The 20,737-nt window shown below is 39.0% G+C and overlaps 1 protein-coding gene across 1 annotated transcript in view; it reads right to left on the bottom strand.

Annotated features, from left to right (window-relative positions):
- Positions 1-20,737, bottom strand: part of itih6 (inter-alpha-trypsin inhibitor heavy chain family member 6) — a 112,406-nt gene that overhangs the window by 28,158 nt on the left and 63,511 nt on the right. The window contains exons 5-11 of the mRNA XM_028813711.2: positions 19,553-19,800; positions 18,946-19,118; positions 12,821-12,937; positions 11,185-11,356; positions 9,572-10,972; positions 8,194-8,217; positions 4,255-4,281 (exon numbers count right to left, since the gene is read on the bottom strand). Of these exons, the coding sequence (XP_028669544.1) occupies positions 4,255-4,281; positions 8,194-8,217; positions 9,572-10,972; positions 11,185-11,356; positions 12,821-12,937; positions 18,946-19,118; positions 19,553-19,800 (2,162 nt within the window). The remainder of the gene's footprint in view (positions 1-4,254; positions 4,282-8,193; positions 8,218-9,571; positions 10,973-11,184; positions 11,357-12,820; positions 12,938-18,945; positions 19,119-19,552; positions 19,801-20,737) is intronic.

Below are 20,737 nucleotides of genomic sequence, written 5' to 3'. Positions count from 1 at the left end.
GATTCTGGGAAATGTGAACTCAATCTCAAATAAGATTGACGAACTGGCTGCGCTGGTGAAAAATGTCAGAACCTACAGAGAATGCAGTTTGTTGTGCTTCTGTGAAACGTGGCTAACTACCACCATCCCAGATGCTAACGTGGAGCTACCCGGGTTTAGCACAGTTAGAGCGGACAGAGATGCAAGTACCTGCGGGAAGCACAAAGGAGGAGGACTCGCTCTCTATGTTAATACACAGTGGTGTAACTCTGGACATGTTAACGTCAAAGGCTCCACTTGCTGCAGGGACATCGAACTGTTGGCCGTAAGTTTGCGTCCCTATTACTTGCCCAGAGAGTTTGGACACGTCATTGTTGTTATTGTTTACATCACTCCTCGGGCGGACGTGGAGACAGCGAGTGACATCATCCATTCTGCTGTTGCTAAGTTACAAACGCAGCACCCTGAGGCGCTTGTGCTAATCGCTGGAGACTTTAACCATGTGACGCTGGACAAAACATTACCTGCCTTCTCCCAGTATGTGGCCCGTAACACCCGGGGAAACAAGACTATTGATTTACTGTATGCAAACGTTAAAGACGCATACAGTGCCACCCCGCTGCCTGCGCTTGGGAAAGCAGATCATAACCTGGTTCTGCTTCAGACTCACTACAAACCAAGAGTGAGGGTCCTACCTACAACCACACGCTCATTCAGGAAGTGGTCCCCTGAGGCAGAGAAGGCTCTGAGAGACTGCTTTAGAACTACAGACTGGGATATCCTGCAGGGATCACATAGTGAGAACATTGAGGAGGTTGTTGACTGCACTACTGACTACATCAACTTCTGTATGGACATTGTAGTTCCAGTAAGAACTGTATGCTGCTATGCTAACAACAAGCCATGTATTACAAGTGACATCAAGGGCCTTTTGAACCAGAAGAAAAGGGCTTTTAAAGGCGGTGATCAGCATGAGCTCAAGTGCATGCAGAAGGAACTCTGAGTCCAGCTCAGGGCGGCGAAGGAGCAGTACAGGAGAAAGCTGGAGCAGAAGTTGCAGAATAACAGCATGAAGGAAGTGTGGGATGGGATGAAGATCATCACTGGCTGCAGCTCAAAGCGAGGTGCCACCATCGAGAGAGACGTGAAGAGAGCAAACCAAATGAACAACTTCTTTAACAGGTTTGACCACCCTAACCCACTCTCACTCTCACCTCGGAGTACTGCACCCTCCACACATCCTTCTGCTGATACCAGCATAGGAGAGACATCCCCACCCACAATTACAACAGCGCAGGTGAGCTGAGAGCTGAGGAGACTTCGTGCCAGCAAAGCAGCGGGTCCAGATGGAGTATCGCCACAACTGCTGAAGGTCTGTGCATCGGAGCTGGGGGGTCCTCTACAGCGCATCTTCAACCTGAGCCTGGAACAGGGGAGAGTCCCGAGGCTTTGGAAAACATCTTGCATCACCCCAGTCCCAAAGGTATCACGCCCTAGTGAGCTGAATGACTTCCGGCCTGTTGTTCTGACATCACATGTGATGAAGACCATGGAGAGGCTGCTGCTTCACCACCTGAGGCCACAGGTTCAACACGCCCTCGACCCTCTGCAGTTTGCATATCAGGAGAAGTTGGGAGCGGAGGATGCCATCATCTATATGCTACACCGATCCCTCTCCCACTTGGACAGAGGCAGTGGTGCTGTAAGAATTATGTTTCTAGATTTCTCTAGCGGCTTCAACACAATCCAACCTCTGCTCCTTAGGGACAAGCTGACAGAGATGGGAGTAGATTCATACCTGGTGGCATGGATCGTGGACTATCTTAAAGACAGACCTCTGTATGTGCGTCTCGGGAACTCCACGTCTGACATTGTGGTCAGCAACACAGGATCGCCACAGGGGACTGTAGTTTCTCCGGTCCTGTTTAGCCTATATACATCGGACTTCCAATACAACTCGGAGTCCTGCCACGTGCAAAAGTTCGCTGACGACACTGCTATCGTGGGCTGCATCAGGAGTGGGCAGGAGGAGGAGTATAGGGACCTAATCAAGGACTTTGTTAAATGGTGCGACTCAAACCACCTACACCTGAACACCAGCAAAACCAAGGAGCTGGTGGTGGATTTTAGGAGGCTCAGACCCCTCATGGACCCCGTGATCATCAGAGGTGACTGTGTGCAGATGGTGCAGACCTATAAATACCTGGGAGTGCAGCTGGATGATAAATTAGACTGGACTGCCAATACTGATGCTCTATGTAAGAAAGGACAGAGCCAGTTATACTTCCTTAGAAGGCTGGCGTCCTTCAACATCTGCAATAAGATGCTGCAGATGTTCTATCAGGCGGTTGTGGCGAGTGCCCTTTTCTACGCGGTGGTGTGCTGGGGAGGCAGCATTAAGAAGAAGGATGCCTCACGCCTGGACAAACTGGTGAGGAAGGCAGGCTCTATTGTTGGCATGGAGCTGGACAGCTTGACATCTGTGGCAGAGCGACGGGTGCTCAGCAGGCTCCTATCAATTATGGAGAATCCACTGCATCCACTAAACAGTGTCATCTCCAGATAGAAGAGCAGCTTCAGCGACAGACTGCTGTCACTGTCCTGCTCCACTGACAGACTGAGAAGATCGTTCCTCCCCCAAACTATGAGACTCAGTATGCTGCTGCTGGAGTATGTGAATTTCTCCTTGGGATTAATAAAGTATCTATCTATCTATCTATCTATCTATCTATCTATCTATCTATCTATCTATCTATCTATCTATCTATCTATCTATCTATCTATCTATCTATCTATCTATCTAAGGTAGCAGAATGGACTTAGTAAAAGTGGTAGAGTCTTATAATAGATAATGAATCACTAAGAAATCTATAATTAGCAACACAAGCAGGCACACAAATAAAAGTGAAACTTTCTTGGAACAAACAGTTTAGAATTGTCAGTCCACCTGATAGCATGTCTTTGGGCAATGGGAAACAATAACAGTCCAGGAGAAAAGACACATATAAATACAGAGAATGCAAACAAACTCCACTACAGAAGACATATGACCCTACTGGAAAATTTAGGAATACTGTATACTGTAAATATTAGCATATGCAGGTGAAAGGAAGCCAAAAAGAGAGCTTTGAGCACTATCAGATGGGAGAACAGTGGTCAGCAATTGTGGGAAAAGATAACTACTTAAGATTTCCAAGAATCAAAAATGTTAGTCCTCTTGAAAAGTGATAAATTCTGCAGGCACAGCGTTTGGACTATAGAACTGCTTAAAAGGCAAATTATGCCCGTTGTTGTAAAGAATGCTGTCATTTCTGCAGATCATGCAGTAGATGCTTAAGGACAGTAACACTGAATGCTAGTCACTTTATTGCTGCTTATGTCCACTGCTTTTTTAAACAAATAGGGCATATGCACATTACAATTTCAGTGTACTTGCACTTGTTACATATGGAAATAAGCTGTTTAATTAGGAGTTATGCCATCACATGCTAACAGAGTCACTTGTCCACACCAGCTTGCACAGACATAGTGGACTGAACTGAGAAGGCCATCTGCTATGAAGGATTTCATTGTCAAAATCATTAGACCACTAGGTGTGTACATTTGCAGTAAGGAGACTGTGGAAGATTGTGAGTTCGCTTCCCGGTTCCTCCCTGTGTGGATAGCACTTTGAGTACTGAGAAAAGCGCTATATAAATGTAATGAATTATTATTATTATTATTATTTCACAGACCCTCCTTTGGCATGGATATTAAAAATGACTAAACTCCAAGTGACTGGTAATTAACATAAAAATGCTACTTTTGTTTTTTCATAGGAAGAGACATTAAGCCCATTACAAAGTCCCATAGCAATACTGAAAAGAGTAAATGAGACACCATTCAGGAAAGAATTAGTCCAATATCTAATAGGGGATGGCATTTTTGAGTAGGTCCAGAAAGGTTGCTCTTGTCATACTACTTGTAACTGATTCAGTGGATGGCACAAAACCAGGCACCATTCCTGAAAAAAGGGTTGACCCTGTGCTTTATTTGAGGCTATTATTTCAAATACACGTGAGAGGAATGTGAAAATATGACTCTATAATTGGACAAATAGCAGAAAGCTGTGACTTGCTAGTGTGGAGGAGTCTCATCAGTGGAAAAAAAGGAAATCCTAGTCTGACTCATTTAAATAAGTAAAGCATTACTTATGCAAAGCATGCAGTCTACTAGAAAATAAGTAATAGGTTGTCTTTGATTATTCATTGAAATATAAAATAAAATTATTCTTACCGTGATCTAGAAAGGACCCAGATATCACTAAAAGGGAAAGCAAACCATCTGTAGCTGTTGTGCAACCAATTCAAGAGGAACTGTCCTAGTAGATTGAGCTCAAACTTTTCATGGTATGTACATTGTTATCCTCAGAGTACTCAATGTATTTTCTTAAGTTTCCATTTTACACATAAACTGTGACCTCTCTATACCCAGTAAATGCATTCATTTCTATGGAAAATTGTCTTTTATGAGTTGTTTATTGTCAACTGACCTATGAAATATGCTGCATAAAATAAAGTTTCATATGTCAAGTGGAAATTTGCAGTTAACAGCCAAGTGTTAATGATCGCTGTAATCTTGTATGCTGTATAATGCTAGAAGATGATGCAGTTTGAATGTGTGTTAAGACCCTGGAAATGGGTTCAAAGCCCAAATCAAATGAAAAAACTGGACGTTACCATTTGTGGATCTTAGAAGGATTAAGTCCATTTAAGTGTTTCTGAAAGAAGAATACAGCTCAAGAACATAGTGTTATGGCCTATGGAAAATACACTGCTTGGCCAAAAAAAGTCACCATTTGAATTAAAATAAGCAAATACTTCAGAGCCAATGATGAGATCATTATTGCAGTGATTAATATGTTTCAGCTGGCAATACAGTAATTCCTTTAAATTTAACTGATATGGTATGTAACTTCTCATTTCTTAAAGAACCATGTCTAAAGACATTTCCCATGGTTACAGAAAACACACTACTGTACCGAGTTTCAGAACAGAAAAATTATTGGTCTTCATCAAGCAAAGAAAACAACTAAGAAGAATTCTGAAATTAATGGAAATGGTTTAAGAATCGTCCAATGCATCATTAAAGCCTGGAGGGATCTTTGTGAACCTTCAACTGCAAAGAAGAAATGTCACAGAAACTTGATGCATTAGGATTAAAAGTCAATACGGAGGTAAAGAATTTACTAACTATTGACTCTGACCTGAATTTTAAATCACATATTAATCAGATTACTAGTATAGCATTTTTTCACTTAAGAAGTATAGCAAAAGTTAGACCTCTTATAACATTGCAAGATGCTGAAAAATTAGTTCACGCTTTTGTTTTCAGTTGGCTAGATTACTGTAATGCACTTCTCTCAGGATTACCAAAAAAAGACATCAATCGATTGCAACTAGTGTAGAATGCAGCTGCTAAAGTCTTAACTCAGAAAAGAAAATCCGAGCACATCACCCCAGTTTTGATGTCACTACACTGGTTAACTATGTCATTTAGAATTGATTTTAAAATACTGCTTATGGTTTACAAAGCCTTAAATAACCTCGCTCCATCTTATATTTCGGAATATCTTACACCTTACACTCCAAATCGTAACCTTAGATCTTCAAATGGGTGTCTAAGAATTCCAAGAGCTAAACTTAAAAGAAGTGGTGAGGCGGCCTTCTGCTGTTATGCACCTAAAATCTGGAATAGCCTGCCAATAGGAATTCACCAGGCTAATAAAGTGGAGCACTTTAAGACACTTCTGAAAACACATTACTTTAACATGGCTTTCTCATAGCTTCATTTTAGATTAATCCTGATGCTCAGTATATTCAATTAATTATCATTGTTATTCATGGTGGCTCCAAAATCCGTACTAACCCCTACTTTCTCTTCTGTTCCTTTTCCGGTTTTCTGTGGTGACGATCTGCACCACCACCACCTAATCAAAGCACCATTATGTCCCCACTTTGATGGATTAAAGGCCAGAAGTCCACATGATCGTCATCATCAAATTCTTCCATGAGAACCCTGAATACAATGAGGACTGATTGAGGTCATTTATGTTAGGTAGAATGGCTAGAGGGGGCTGGGCGGTCTCGTTGCCTGGAACTCCTGCAGATTTTATTTTTTTGTCCAGCCATCTGGAGTTTTTTTTTTTTGTTTTTTCTGTCTTCCCTGGCCATCGGGCCTTACTTTTATTCTATGTTAATTAGTGTTCCCTAATTTTAATTCTTATTTATTTTGTTTTTTTTATCTTTTTTCATCAGGTAAAGCATTTTGAGCTACATTGTTTGTATAAAAATGTGCTATATAAATAAATGTTGTTGTTGTTGCAGGAAGAAACCTTGAAAGATCATAACCAGATATCACAAACACTTGTTGAAGTCAAATCATTTAAAAGTGACAGTAGACTTAATAGTGAAAGTACAAACATTTCTACGTGCATAATAAGAAGAGAACTTGTTGGGAACAACTACTTTAATTTGCTATGAAGCATTTAGATTGGACTATAGAACAATAGAAAAGATCATATGGCCTGATGAGTCCAGATTCACCCTATTCCAGAGCAATGGGTGCATCAGGGTAAGAAGGAAAGTGCACAAAGTGATGGACTCGTCATGCATAGTGCCCACTGTACATGGCTCTGGAGGAAGTGCTATGATATGAGGATGCTTCAATTGGTCTTGTCTAGGATCAGCAAAGTTATGCAGCAATAAAATGAAGTCATCTGAGTACCTGAATTTACTAAATGACCAGGTTATCCCTTCAATGGATTTCTAATTCCCAGATGACATGGGCATATTCCAGGACAATAATGCTGAGATTGATCAGGCTCAAATTGTCAAAGAGAGGTTCAGGGGGTATAAAGAATCATTTTCACATATAAATTGGCCACCACTGAGTCCTGATCTTAACCCCCATTAAAGTCTTTGGGATGTGGTGGAAAAGACTTTATGGCATGATTTGACTCTCCCATCGCCAATACAAGATCTAAGTGGAAAATTAACACAAACCTGGATGAAAATAAATGTTGAGACATTGCATAAGCTTGCTGAAACAACACTACAATAAATGTGCAATGTAATCACAGCTAAAGGTGGCCCAATGAACCATTAAAGAGTACAACTTTTTGTTTTGGCCAGGCAGCGTATGTCATACAGGAAGTTAGGCCACATTTTGATTAGTGTAGTAAGTGATCATGGGTTAAGAGTCAAATGGATTTAAAACTGACTAGCCTTTTAAATATAATCTATACATGGTATGTCCTAACCTTAGCACTCACACCGGCTTGCATTATAAGCTGATGCTTGCCTATGATCACAGAGTCAAGAGGTAACTTCAAGCAAAGGCTGACTGGCAAAAAGGTACTTTTGTTCAAAATCATTGATTTGGTGTGCTCATGTGGCCTAACCATCCAGCCTGTTTGTGAAAGCAAACTCCCATTTTAGGAGGATGGAATGATTTATTTTACTTTTATACGTGTTTTACACTTTTTAATAGTTTCTTTGCTGACCCTTCCCTTATGTTATTGCAGTTGTTAGAAATAATAAAACTGAGTCTATTATGATTTTTAACTGCAAGTTCATAACAACCCTTAGGAGGCACTTTATTACATTATGTTCAAATGTGGACCTAAACTTCCACCTCCCAGTTTACTTTCTCCAGGAACATGAATTCCAGCATCGACCCACTTTGCATTCTTTAGAAATGTTGTCAAATGTAAGTGCTGTTTATGTTTCCCTCTGTTCTATAGCCAGTTGGCTGAATCTTCTGTTACAATTTAAAGAAACATTCTGGATTTCTCTATTACTGTTCATTGAGATAGATAGATAGATAGATAGATAGATAGATAGATAGATAGATAGATAGATAGATAGATAGATAGATAGATAGATAGATTTCACATTTTATTGTTATACAACATTGAATCACAATGGATTTAATTTGGCTTTTTTGTCTTTGATGAACAGAAAAAGAGATTCTTTAACATCAAAATAAAAAACGATCTCTGCAAAGAGGTTTAAATTAATGAAAAATTTAATACAAAAAAATAATTGATCACATTCAGTGAAAAACTCAATATAAAATAAATTTAATTGAACTTGATTTCATTTTACACTGCATCTTAAAAATGGACACTCATTAAAAACGCTAATATAAATATATATATAAAAAAAAACTCACCAATAGATTCTACTTCTGAGAGAACTGTAAAAAAGAGCCATAGACAAAGTTTTGGTTATTGTATTACATTACATCTGCATGTTATTTTTGTCTTTATTTTACTTGGCACACTGAGGACAAGGCCGTATGACAAAAGCCATATCCCAGAATAACTTAATTTATATGCATGGCCATGTATCTCTTGATCTGTGAAATGAAGACAAGGTCTACAGAAATCACCAACATGTGCAGAGGCAGAGCAAGCAGCATGCACACCTAACTTTGTGAGTCAAACACTGTGCGGTCCATGGTGTAAACAGTCACACACAATCTCCTTGGATATGCACATGTTTGGTTGCACGTGATAAAAACAGACGCCAGTTTCCTAAATGAACAAACATTCACAGTGACTAGTATTATCAGGCAGGCTAAAAGCACCAAGGATACAATGCTTTTTGAGAGACTGTCAAGTAAAAGCACAGTTAGAGTTTAAAAGAGTTTGTCTTAAGTGTAACACATAAACAGAGCAAACCAAATTGTAGCCAAAAGTAGATGGTGTTTGATGTTAATAGCACTGAGGTTACTATACAAAACAGTCTATGTACACTTGTTTATAATGTATAAATGACCTTTCTGATGGACTGACACCTTGACTGGGATGAGGAGAGAATCCTGGTCTGGCCAAGAGGCCATAATGGATGGCTACTATACATGGAGGCATAACCCGGCTGGGGTGGTTCTTGGTTACTATCCCAGTCTAGGTCAAAGAATAATGGATGGTCGAGGGGAGACTGTCCAGATAGATCAGTTGCTTTCCCAATATGATAGATGGCTCTGGCATGGTCCTAGTATGGATGCCCAGATGGCATCTTGAAATCTGCAGTGCAGAAGGACAGCCTGGTCTGGGTGCATGGGTGCCGCCGAGGGGCATTGCTGGAGAAAGACCTCCTTGTTTTGTGGCCAGGCCCATAAGTGTTTCCGTCATCCAATACTATAATATCACCAGTACTCCCGGGTCGTGCAAAAAAGAAGCCGCACCACCTAGGAAAGAGAGTTTGAGGACAAAGTTTACCTCAGAGGAGTAAAGGAAGGACACAAAAAAGAAGAGTATTGTGTTTATGAGCTGTATTTTACAAGAAGCCTGTGGTGAAGGTATGTTTCTTTTCATAAATTATTTATTTGAACCTGGGACTTGTGTCTTTGAAGTTGCATCTGGGGTTTGAGATGCTCTTACATCCCCTACAGGTCACAAATGTTTCTGATAAATCCCGGTGTGCGAAAGGACACCAAACACAGTATAATCATACAGCTAAAGTGAAATATGAAAATATTTGAAAAAAGCTACAACAGCTCTTATAAGGCTACTGATGTTACAGGTCAACAAAAAAAATTCACATACCCATTTGATCGCCATCCAGGTCCTTGGCAGTATCATGTGGGGTCAAATTTGAAATCTCCTTTTCCTGCTTGAAGGCCTTCATCACAGAGGCTTCTTCAATGATTTGGGGTATAGTGAAAGGCCCAGGAATGAGACTAACTGTCATAGGCCCATTTGGAGGTTGTGTGATGGCTGCTTGTCCTGTAAATGTCAAGTTCACTACCACAGGAGAGCTAGTTGAGGAGCCTGGAAAACCCACAATGCTGCTTGTTGATGTTGTTTGTGCAGTGCTATAACTGAGGACTGATGTAACATTCTCCAGCAGGACTGCAGGCTGCTTGGTTAAAATCTGATTGGTGGCCAGTATATTAGAGGAAGAAGTGGAAAATGGCTGTCCTGTTGTTGGGAAATCAACAGGTAATACTGGCGACTTTGGGTGATCCACAATGGGTTTGGATTGATTGAACCTTGCAGTTGCTCTTGTAGTGGGAGAAGAAGTCGGTGTTGGTAGCTTTCTAGCAGTGGTTGTTAAATTCCTGTGTCCCATTACTGGAGCAGTTTTGAGGAGAGGAGTACGAGTGTTGGCACTGATAGCAGTTGTTGTGGTGGTCATCACAGTAGTGTTTGTGGTAACCTTCTGTGGTCTTTGCTTTGATTTCTCTTCATTGTCTTCGGGCTTTACTATCACTAAGGAAGTGACTGGAGTGACAAAGTTATATTTAAGTGAAAGATTGGTAGCTTTTTCCATAAGCAGCCTTTGCGTTGCTGGATCACTCCCATTCATACGCACTCGTAGAAGCTCTTTAATAGTGAAATATGCCCACAATCGATGTACAAAGTTTGGTATCCTTTCCAGCTCCCCAGAACACCCAAATGATGCATTACTGGGGTTCACAATTGCCACATCATTAGCTAGAGCTATATTTTTGTCCAGTCCTGAACCAGTCATGGTCACATGGAGATTTTTGACATCCTGTTGGACTCTACCTGCCACCACCAGTTCTGAGCCTTGGAAGTAGTTTGGGAAAAGGGACTGGGTGACATCATAGACATGGTTGTCTAGGTAATTGAGCTGGATGTCATAAAGCAGCGGGCTGGCCACTTCATCATAAAAGCCAGACAACTGCAAAGCAGCGTCCGCATCTTCATAAATCCGGCGAGCCACTCCTCTGTTTTCCATGGAAAGTCGACGAAGCAGTGGGAAGTCAGCATCATCTCCAAATGCCAGCCCAAAAAGAGAGGTTGAATTCAGGGCCTTTTTGGTATTTTGAGCAATTTTCTCCCCAGAAGTGACACCAATTGTGGGTTCTCCATCCGTAAGCAAGATAACAAGAGGAATACGGTGCTTCCCTGACCGTTCCTCTGGGGTGTTGGTCTTGATGATGGATCCAGCCATCATTAGGGCTGCATTGATGTCGGTCCCTAGATTAAAACATATGAAACAGTAAAGTAAAAGCAAAAAAAAAAACAAAACACTGTTTTGTTTAAGATCAGCTCTCATCAGTGTAAACTAGGATACATATATAGTAGCACATCTCAATTACTAATCTACTATCCTCTTTGAGCTGAACATGACATTCGCAATTCACTAGCTTCGCTTCTCATCAAAACTGATGTGATGGTATTATACCCACAGCCATCTGCTACAATTTTGCTGACAAAATCCTTGGCTTTCTTCACATTCTGCGGGGTTGCCTGGATGGTGCTATTTGGATTCCAGATGTTCACTACATCAGAAAATGTGATGATGTTGAAATGGTCATCAGGTCGAAGGTCACTCAGGATAGTTTGCATTGCATTTTTAGTCTAAAATGAAAGACAAACATGTAAATGGGCACACTGAGTTAACATCCAAATGGAATAAATTTCTTCTAAAAAAATCATATCTCATCTTGGAGAGTCTCATGTGTTATTTCAGAAAAGTAAACATGACCAGGGCAACAGAGAGACATTATCATTCAAAAATCCTGTCTAAGGATCCTTGACACTTTCTTGCCATGAATACCAATCCATTTAGAAATCCTTAAGATGAAAGGCAACAGTGTTTTTTTATAAACCTCTGTTCCGGTGAAAGCAACGTTTTGCTTCTTTGACATTTCTGAAAGACTTTCTTGTGGTGGGTGCCAAAGTAGGGATGTACATTAGAGTCAGGTAGGAATAGTAGTCAGGAAAAAGTCAAACAGAAACATATGTCATTATTACATGATGGAAAACTGAAATACTTTCACATCCACTATGTTCCACATCCAAATTGAATTACCTGTAAATAAATACTCTGTCTGCAGAGATGTAAGAAAATGGCAAGTGGGGATAAAACAAAAATAACTAAAACCCCTTAGATCATTAGGTGGAAATCAGGAGTTCCTCTAAAACGAAAGCAACGAAAGCAATCTGTTGTATGTTATGCAAGTTGGTGTTCAGGGTTGCAGAGATATTTGGATGTATCAGGAGGAGACATAGGAGGATGGCTCCGGAGAACATTCTTGACTCTAGAATTGATGATGAAGAAGTAACTCCAGAGTGAAGTTTCTGTTTGTATATTTGTGTTGGTACATTTATATATCCCTTTCTGGAGTACTTTATCAGTAATATAGGCAAATCTTTTTTATTACTTTGCCATCTTTTCCTTGTATTCTAGATTCAACTGTATCCACCTCTCGCAACAGATAACTTTGTCTGATGACAGCATGCCAACTCCATGTGTTTTATGAGATTCATGGTGACCTGAGACTTGTAAATATAACATGATTCTTTTGAAGAGGAAGTAGGGAAGGTTTTTTAAAGGAATGTCAAAGAATTGATGAGGAAAACCTAAACTAGGAAAGATGCTATAGAAATAAATTGTATTATTTTTACTATTAACTAAATATTGACATTGAATGATTTCTAAGAAATATCCACGGAAGTATATTCACAAGGAGTGCCAAATTTATAAAATAGTTTTTCACAGGCTACCCTAATTCTTACACAAGCAAAAAGCCCTCAATTTTCTTTAAATAAGTGACTTAAGATATAGTTGTAAAAGGACTCTATCATATTATTCTGACCTTATCCCAGCACTAATGCATGCATTTTCAGAAGGTGTTGTGCGTTAGAAGGTCCGTGGACAACACACAGAATATTCTAAAACTTTAACCCATGCAAGCGAGACTGCAAGGGTATGTTTAAATTGGTGCAGTCTAGCCTGGTGCGACCGGAGGATAGCATTGACTGGTAGCCTTCTATCTTCTGAGTAGACCCTTTTCCTCATCATAAGGAGGTATACAGTACCTGCTTGATTTTTGTTCCAATCATAGAGCCACTGACATCAATCAGGAAAATGACATTTTTGGGAATGATGGGTAGACCACGAGGAGCAAAATAGTGTACAAAGTAGCCATTGTAGATCTGGAAAGGTAATGAAAAGAATAAAGAACGCTGTCAGAGAACTTTATAAAGCACCACAAATTTGAAATATGCTTCATTGTATTCAAAAGTTTTCCAAAACTGTTTGACTAATGTCTTCTGCATTTCCTACACTGTTAGAATGCTGTCTTACTCAGCTTACTCAGGATTCTAATCCATCCTACCATGATACAATAAAAAGTGATATCCTATTTTACTTAAATTAGAAAAAAATAAATCACTTCACTAGTTTGACACACAAAACTGTGTTCTAATGTGGAGATTATTTTATACACTTTATAAAATAACTAGCTCGCTCTTGTGTTTTATAATGGAGCTAATGGGTATTGGCAAATACCATTGCCATTGCAAAGAGAATCTTAAAACATAGTGCCCATTTTAAGGTAATAAACATTTTGATTTGAGAAGACAACCCTTCCACATTTCTAAGGCATGCTTGTGACAACAAAAAGACACTGAAAATAGTAAACCTGGCACTCTGAGGCAGAAATGACACCTCTCTTCTCCACTCTGCCTATGTTAAAATATATATACTCAATTTGCTAAATTCTAACCTGATTAAACTTAGATGAATGTTCATTGTAAAGTGTTCATGTGTGTGTGTATGTCTACCCTGTGACTGACTGGTACCCTGTACAGGTATTTTTCCTGCCCTGCACTCTGTGATTGCTGGCAGAGCCTCCTGCTACCCCTAGACTCTGCCCTGCACAAGCAAGTTAGGAAGTTGGATTATTATTATTATAATTGTGCCTATAGAAGAGAAAAATATATGAATAGATTAATGGATGGTGATATTGAGGGCAGCAATTCATAATAATTAACTAAATAATATTCTTGGGTGTCAAGGAAGCACAGTAGTAGTGTTGATGTTTTACAGTGAAGGAGACTGGGGTTCATTTCTGTGTGGAGATTGTATATTCTCCTCAGATGCTCCGGTTTCATCCCACTATCCAAACACATGCAGGGGGATTGGTGCTGCTAAAGTGTCCTATGTATCTGTGTGTTCACCATGTGATGGACTGACACTCTGTCCAGGGATGGTTCCTGCGTTGCACCATCTGATTGCTAGGATAGGCTGCAGATGTCCTATGCCCTGGATAAATGGGTTAGGAAGATGGAAAGCCTGTAACATCTGTTCCGTTCTTGTCAATTGATCGCATGCAATGCACCTGTACAACATTCTCTCCCCCTGACGCACATGCATGCATTTTCAATCTAGCAGTATCTTGGTGAAATATAGAAATAAGCTTGCATAAAGTGAAAGAATATAAGCAGTTGTAAGCATGACTTTTTAATTCATTAAGTCATAAGTACTATTGTCTAGTTGTCTATAGAACACAGAAAGAAATTGACTTCTGGGCAACAACATTTAATAATGTCAATAACGGCGCTTGACAACGATTTTCCGAGGCAAATCTACACTCTGTGGCTGAAAGCGTACCTACCGTCGAGGAATATGAAGAGGGTATTTGGTAAAGTGAAGCACACTGTCAGTCACCTTTTAAAATGGCTGAATCTCACAAAAAATGGCTTGCTTTTTGTTTTTTCCCTTCTTCAAATAACATGGATATGCTGTTTTATACTATGTGTATAATCTCAAGAGGCAAATCAATACTCGTAACATTTTTAGCTTGAAAAGCAGACATATTCACTAAGTTTTAAGGCTTTTAATTTTCAGTATGGACCTGGTACCCTTCACCTCCATCATAAAATTTAAGAGTGGGCTAGTTATTGTTTTAAATTTGTAGCAAACTAATATATACCATGATTGAAAAGAAATAAGTTCATCTTGAAAATTCTTGATAGATGGATGAGAGAGGGGGCATCTGATTTGATATGACTAAGACACTGCCTCATTCATTTGTAATTTAAAGAGGTGCACTGCATGAAAGTAATTGAGAATCTTCAAATAGAATCCTGTGCCTGCTTCAGAGTTTGACAGTTCTCTCCTCCTTTTCACTCTGCAAACCATCCTTTTTTCTTTGCAGTGAATTGCAGAGAGTTTTAAGGGCTGTTAAGTGGCTGATTAAATGTTGGTGTGACATTACACAACCAGTAATAACAGGTGAGCACGTTGTGTGTCTGCAACTGCAATCCAGCTTGTGTGAAGTTAGTTTAAAATTCCTCAAGAGAACCTACATGTACTGCATGAAATGATCATGAGGGCAATGATAGAATGATTTATTAAAAAACAGGGTACTTCATGCAAGAAATCTTCCCATATAGTTGGACTGTCTATCTTTTTAGCAGAAAACAGCAAATCTCAGTGCAGTGTCTCAGTGTCACTCTCCATTATGCTCTGTGCTTAGCAACATTGGACAAATTTATCAATCTATTTACTTCTGCCATCTGCATCTAGTATTTCTCTGAGAATGAAAGTCATGACAATGATTCGGTACCAACATATGGAAAGAAGTCTAGATTCTTGCATTTACACTGTAGTTTTAATTCTCTCATTGAAATTGACAGGTATTCATGTTTTGTTTTGTTCATATTTCCTCTAATTCTTTTTAGTGGGTGCTGAAATGTGATGACAGTACTTTGTCATTTGTCAATCCTGTTCACACTAGAATATGATGTCCTTTAGGGCCCTATTTGTAAACCTACAGTGGAACCTCGGTTCACGAACGTCTCTGAACACGTACAAATCGGTTTACGACCAAAAAGTTTGCCAAACTTTTGCATCTGTTCACGATCACAGACTCGGTATACGAACAAGCCAGTTTCCCTTTCGGTTTGTACGTGTTCAGTCTCTCCCTGTTCATTTCCTGTGCAGCGAGTAAGAGAGAGAGAGAGAGCGAGAGAGCGCGACACACACGAGAGAGAGACAAACACACACACAAAGGAGCGAGAGAGAGACACACACACACACACACACAGGCAGCGCGAGAGAGAGAGAGACACACACACACACACAGGCAGCGCAAGAGAGAGAGACACACAGGCAGCGCGAGAGAGAGAGAGACACACACACAGGCAGTGTGAGAGAGAGACACACACACACAGGCAGCGCAAGAGAGACAGATGCACACACATAAGCAGCGCGAGAGAGAGAGCTGGACGCATAAGGTAGGAAGGTAGTTAAAGAATGAACTGGGCTTGTTTTTGTTTTCACTTCTGTTTACAGCGATCGGTTTGTAGTGTGCATTGTTGCAATGTTACTTTTCTTGGTGGTTTATTAAATTACGGATTTTTTCAAATTTTCATTTTTTTTCCCTGTGCTTAAAACTCATTAAAAAAAAGTGTTTTTAGCCAGCGGTTGGTAGCGCTATAGCGCGAACTATTGCAGTGTTAGTTTTCTCTGTTGTTCAAGGTTTTCTCAGTGTTATTCAATGTTTTTACATTTAGTTTACTATTATGCTGTGCATTCTATGGTTTAATTAACTATATTTGTGCTTAAAAACTTAAAAAAAAATATATTTACATACAGTTCGTATGGTCTGGAACGGATTAATTGTATTTCCATACAATCCTATGGGGAAAATTGCTTCGGTTCACAACCAAATCGGTTTACGACCAGAGTTTTGGAACGAATTATGGTCGTGAACTGAGGTTCCACTGTAATTACTTTCTCTCTGTATGATGACATTGTAAATTCAAAAATAATTTACTTTCATTTTTAGAGTAATGACAGTGTTAACCAGTAAAACCTAATGTTAATTGTACAGTTGGCCTTGGTTAACAGTTTTAAACAGTTTTTTATCAGTAAAGGAAAATTATGGAGGAGTGAACATTGTTTGTAAGAAGTGAGGAGGACTTTGGAACTAGAATGACAATACTATTACATTGAAAATGTTGTTATGGGTGAATCCTTATGGAATGTCAAGTAGGTTTTACCTTTGTTAGTGACAGAACATTGGCTGTAATAGTTCCCAAATATTCAAGATCTGTTTAATCCATCTCCAAAAGTATAACAAAAGCAAATAATATGTAGAATATTCAAAAATTAGTTTCTTAGAGTGTGACACTGGTCAGTGATTTAGCTGTGCCTGTCAACTCAGGGAGACTGGGGTTTGCATGTTTTCTCTATGTCAATGGGGTCTTTTTTTCCAGGAACACCATTTTTATTTCAGTGGGCAGAAGACACAAAGACAAGCCATCTAAGGTTGGTTCTTGTCCAGTGACATTGAAATTGACCCTAAAACTAGATTAACAGGTTCATTAAATAACTGGACAAACAGATGGATAGTTAATTTTCAAGCAGTATAACAGTAGACTTGTTAGCCTTACTGCCTTACAGCTTCACAGACATTCATAACCAGCTAGGGCACAGTCTGTGTAAAGCTTGCATGTTTGTATAGAATCTACATGGATTTTCTCCAAGTATGCTGATGTTCTCCCACTTTTCAAAGAAGTTTATTTGCCCAGTGCAAGTGGGTTCAGAAATGTACACACTGTAAGTGTACTCTGCAATTGACTTCACTCTTTTTTGCAGTTGATGGTGTCAGGCTCCAGGCTAGCACCATCGCATGTAAAGCATGAGCAATGCCTGGGCTACTGTTAGCTTACAGTTGACCTGTAACCTAAATAAAGTAGACTCAGCAAATGGGCACACTGATAATTCATTCATTTGAATCAAGCAGAATTTACTAATGTAATGCCCACTGTCATTGTTTATTGTTTTTTTTTTAATAATTAGAGCAATAAAATATGACCTTCCTACTGTATCTCTTAATTCAGGAAATTTATCAGTCAGTACTAAAATCTTGGTAAGAGGTCCATTATTTTTTTCTTCAATTCTTTTAGTATGTGCTAAAGTCATACTAGGCTCATTAGAGGAGATGGTGAGATTTTTCATCTTAATATATTGTCATTTTTACTTCAACTCTGAAAACCATCATGACTGGTTATTAATAAGAGTTTACCATTATCATTATTTTCTTGGTGCTCTGCTGTGGTATCATTCTTACTTTGAATTGAGTGCCTCTCCTAGTCTTGGAAGAGACACAGATTACAGAGTGGATGACAGTTATCAACATCAGCAGTGACAGACCTAGTGTCAGACCATTGAAGGTTTCACTAAAACCACAGACTACAGTCAATCTTATAGTATAATTCAGCATGGTCATGAAGTGGTTAAATACAAGCTGTCCTAGACTTTTCACTTTGCATTTTCATCTATTTATGTTTCAACTATGTGAACCCTTTAGAATAAATCATACTTTGCACTTCAAAATAAATGTATTAAAGTCTGTATAAAGAGTTGTGCAGCATTATGACACAGTGGTTAGTGCTGCTGTATCCCAGTTCTAAAATTCTGGACTCAAATCTGATGTTATTTACTGTCTGTGAGGAGTTTTTAGTTTCTCCCTACATCTGTGTGGATTTTCTCCAAGGGAACCGGTTTTATCCAATGTCCCAACGATGTGCAGGACAGGTTGACTGACGACTCCAAATTGATCCACTTTGATTAAATGAGTTTGAGTAAGTGTGAGCGTAATTTGTGAGAAACTTGCAGCCTGTTCACGTCTGACTGCGTAATTGCACCTGATGCTGCCAGGGTATACTCTCCTCTCTGTGGGCCTTTACTGAAAAAAAAAGGGGTTGAAAAATTAAGTTGATGGATGAATCAATCGATATACTTATCTATGGGAATATATAATATATACTTTATATGTGCTATGTTCCAGTATGTCGTCTTTTTCTTTTTGGATACAACGCTCAGAGGCTGTCCACTGTGAAGTGCAGTACATTAAAAATTAAGAAATGGGAAATGTTAGCAGGCTGCAGCAGACCACAGCTGTAGTACATATAACAATGAATACCCATGTGTAATTAATGTATGTAGGTATTAGCTTTGCTCTTTAATCAACGGTTCTTGGGAAAGCATTTTAAGACTTTCCTTTCCTTAAAATCCTGTTCTAGTCTTCTCAGAACTTCAAAAATCTGTCTCTGATAAAGATAACATGAAGAATTCAATGCAACATACTAATAATGACAAACATTGAGGGGAGACTGTTTCCTTCCAAAGGTGAGGAATTTCTCACTACCTGTACATCTCCTATAAGGTCTTTGAGGTCAACATCGTATTGGACCACAAAATCACCAGCAATGCCAGTAGAAGTGGAATATATTTTCTGATCCTTAAGAGTCGGAGTGAATCGGATGTGGGCACAACTTGTGGTCTGCTGAACCTCTGTTGATGGTGGTATATTGGCATCTCCTGTATTAAAAAAGAAATAGGTCTTGCAATTGAAACTATTGACAGTTATTAAATGAAGTCTACATGTTAAAAAAAATGTTAAAAAAAATCCCAATCATAGGAGGAAACAAGGGGTTAAGCTTGGCAGTTTTCAGGGCAGTGGGAGTCTTATAGAGTCAAGTAGACCAAGCAGATACCTCTTTAAAATGTAAGAAGCTATTAGACATGGTTGATGAAAACTTAAACATTACCTAAATATTCAGGCCATATGGAATAGCTTTCTATTGCAAAGCACCTGCTATTCACTGTATCAATCAAAGCACACCTCATCAACTGATCACACAATGTCTAGAATTGCTCTCCTCAAACTGAGGCAGGTTTAATGTTCACATTGCTCTTTCAGACCTAAGGTTTCAAATAAGGATGAAAATAAGTTAAGAGATGTGCTGACTCACCTCTCACTGTGTTGGATAACAGTTTTGTGGTTCTCAAAGGTAGCACTTTCAAGAAACTTATGCCGGTCCTTTCTGAGATGGAGAGCTCCAGAGTTAGATTGCTAACAAGCTGGCCCGGCCTAACACTCAGCACCACTTCATAATGGCCAAGGCGTCGCTGCAACAGCTCCTCATAGGTCAATGTGAAGGTCATCTGTGACTCTGCCTCCACATTAATAGCCAAGCGAAATTTCTCCGTCTCCCTCTCCCTAATTTATAAAAACAGCAATGCATCAGAGTTGGGATAGTTACTAAATGGATGTGATCCTTTAAAAATGATTAATTACTTGTCTCAAATTGGGTCATTACCTCCTGGAAAAAGTAATTAAATTACTGATCACTTTACTTTTATGTTACTCTCTACATTAATGCAAATATATGCCAATTTGAATGCAAAAGGATGACACACATATATCTTTTCAAGATTATAATAAGCAGGATAACAAATAACAGCGAATATGAATTCTGCACTGAAACTTTGAACTACATGACTTACATTAGCTTTGTGCCACTTCAAACATATGAACCAGCAAGCAGACACCTTTAGTACATAAAAATAATTCTTAATAAAAAATAAACAGCAATAATTAAAAATAAAACAGACTTAACCACTCATACATGGTCAGATGAGAGCACTTATTGATTCAGCAGGCCAGCTACCTGCAATGTTTGTTGTGTAAAACAACAAATACACCCATGTCTATCCCATTTTGGTACACATTACACTAGCAAAACAGCACGTTTTAAAGTTTTTACATTGTGTAATTACTTATCCTACAAACACTAAAAATATAAAGATTTATTCACATTACCTATACACTTTGGCACATTGAAGAAATGTGAGAAAAATAATCAAAATGCATGCCACTACATGACCCTTATAGCATTTTCATTTAACTGGATAGCAATCCCTTTTTGATATTTCCTTATAAGCTCTTTGATCAAGATTCTGTATATCACAATGAACAAACATATTCACTTTGTACCATTTCCTTTACATTACAATGAAATCTCTACATTAATCAAAATCTTTCAAAGTACTGTGAAACAGAAAAATAGTTATTTTTCAAAATAAAACTCAAATTCTTTATTTCTTAGTAGACAAAATCAAACTTAATACAATCCCACAGTAATATAATATAAAAT

This window comes from Erpetoichthys calabaricus, chromosome 11 (assembly GCF_900747795.2).
Source record: "Erpetoichthys calabaricus chromosome 11, fErpCal1.3, whole genome shotgun sequence".
Classification (NCBI taxonomy): domain Eukaryota; kingdom Metazoa; phylum Chordata; class Cladistia; order Polypteriformes; family Polypteridae; genus Erpetoichthys; species Erpetoichthys calabaricus.
This window is presented reverse-complemented; position numbering and strand designations above follow the sequence as displayed.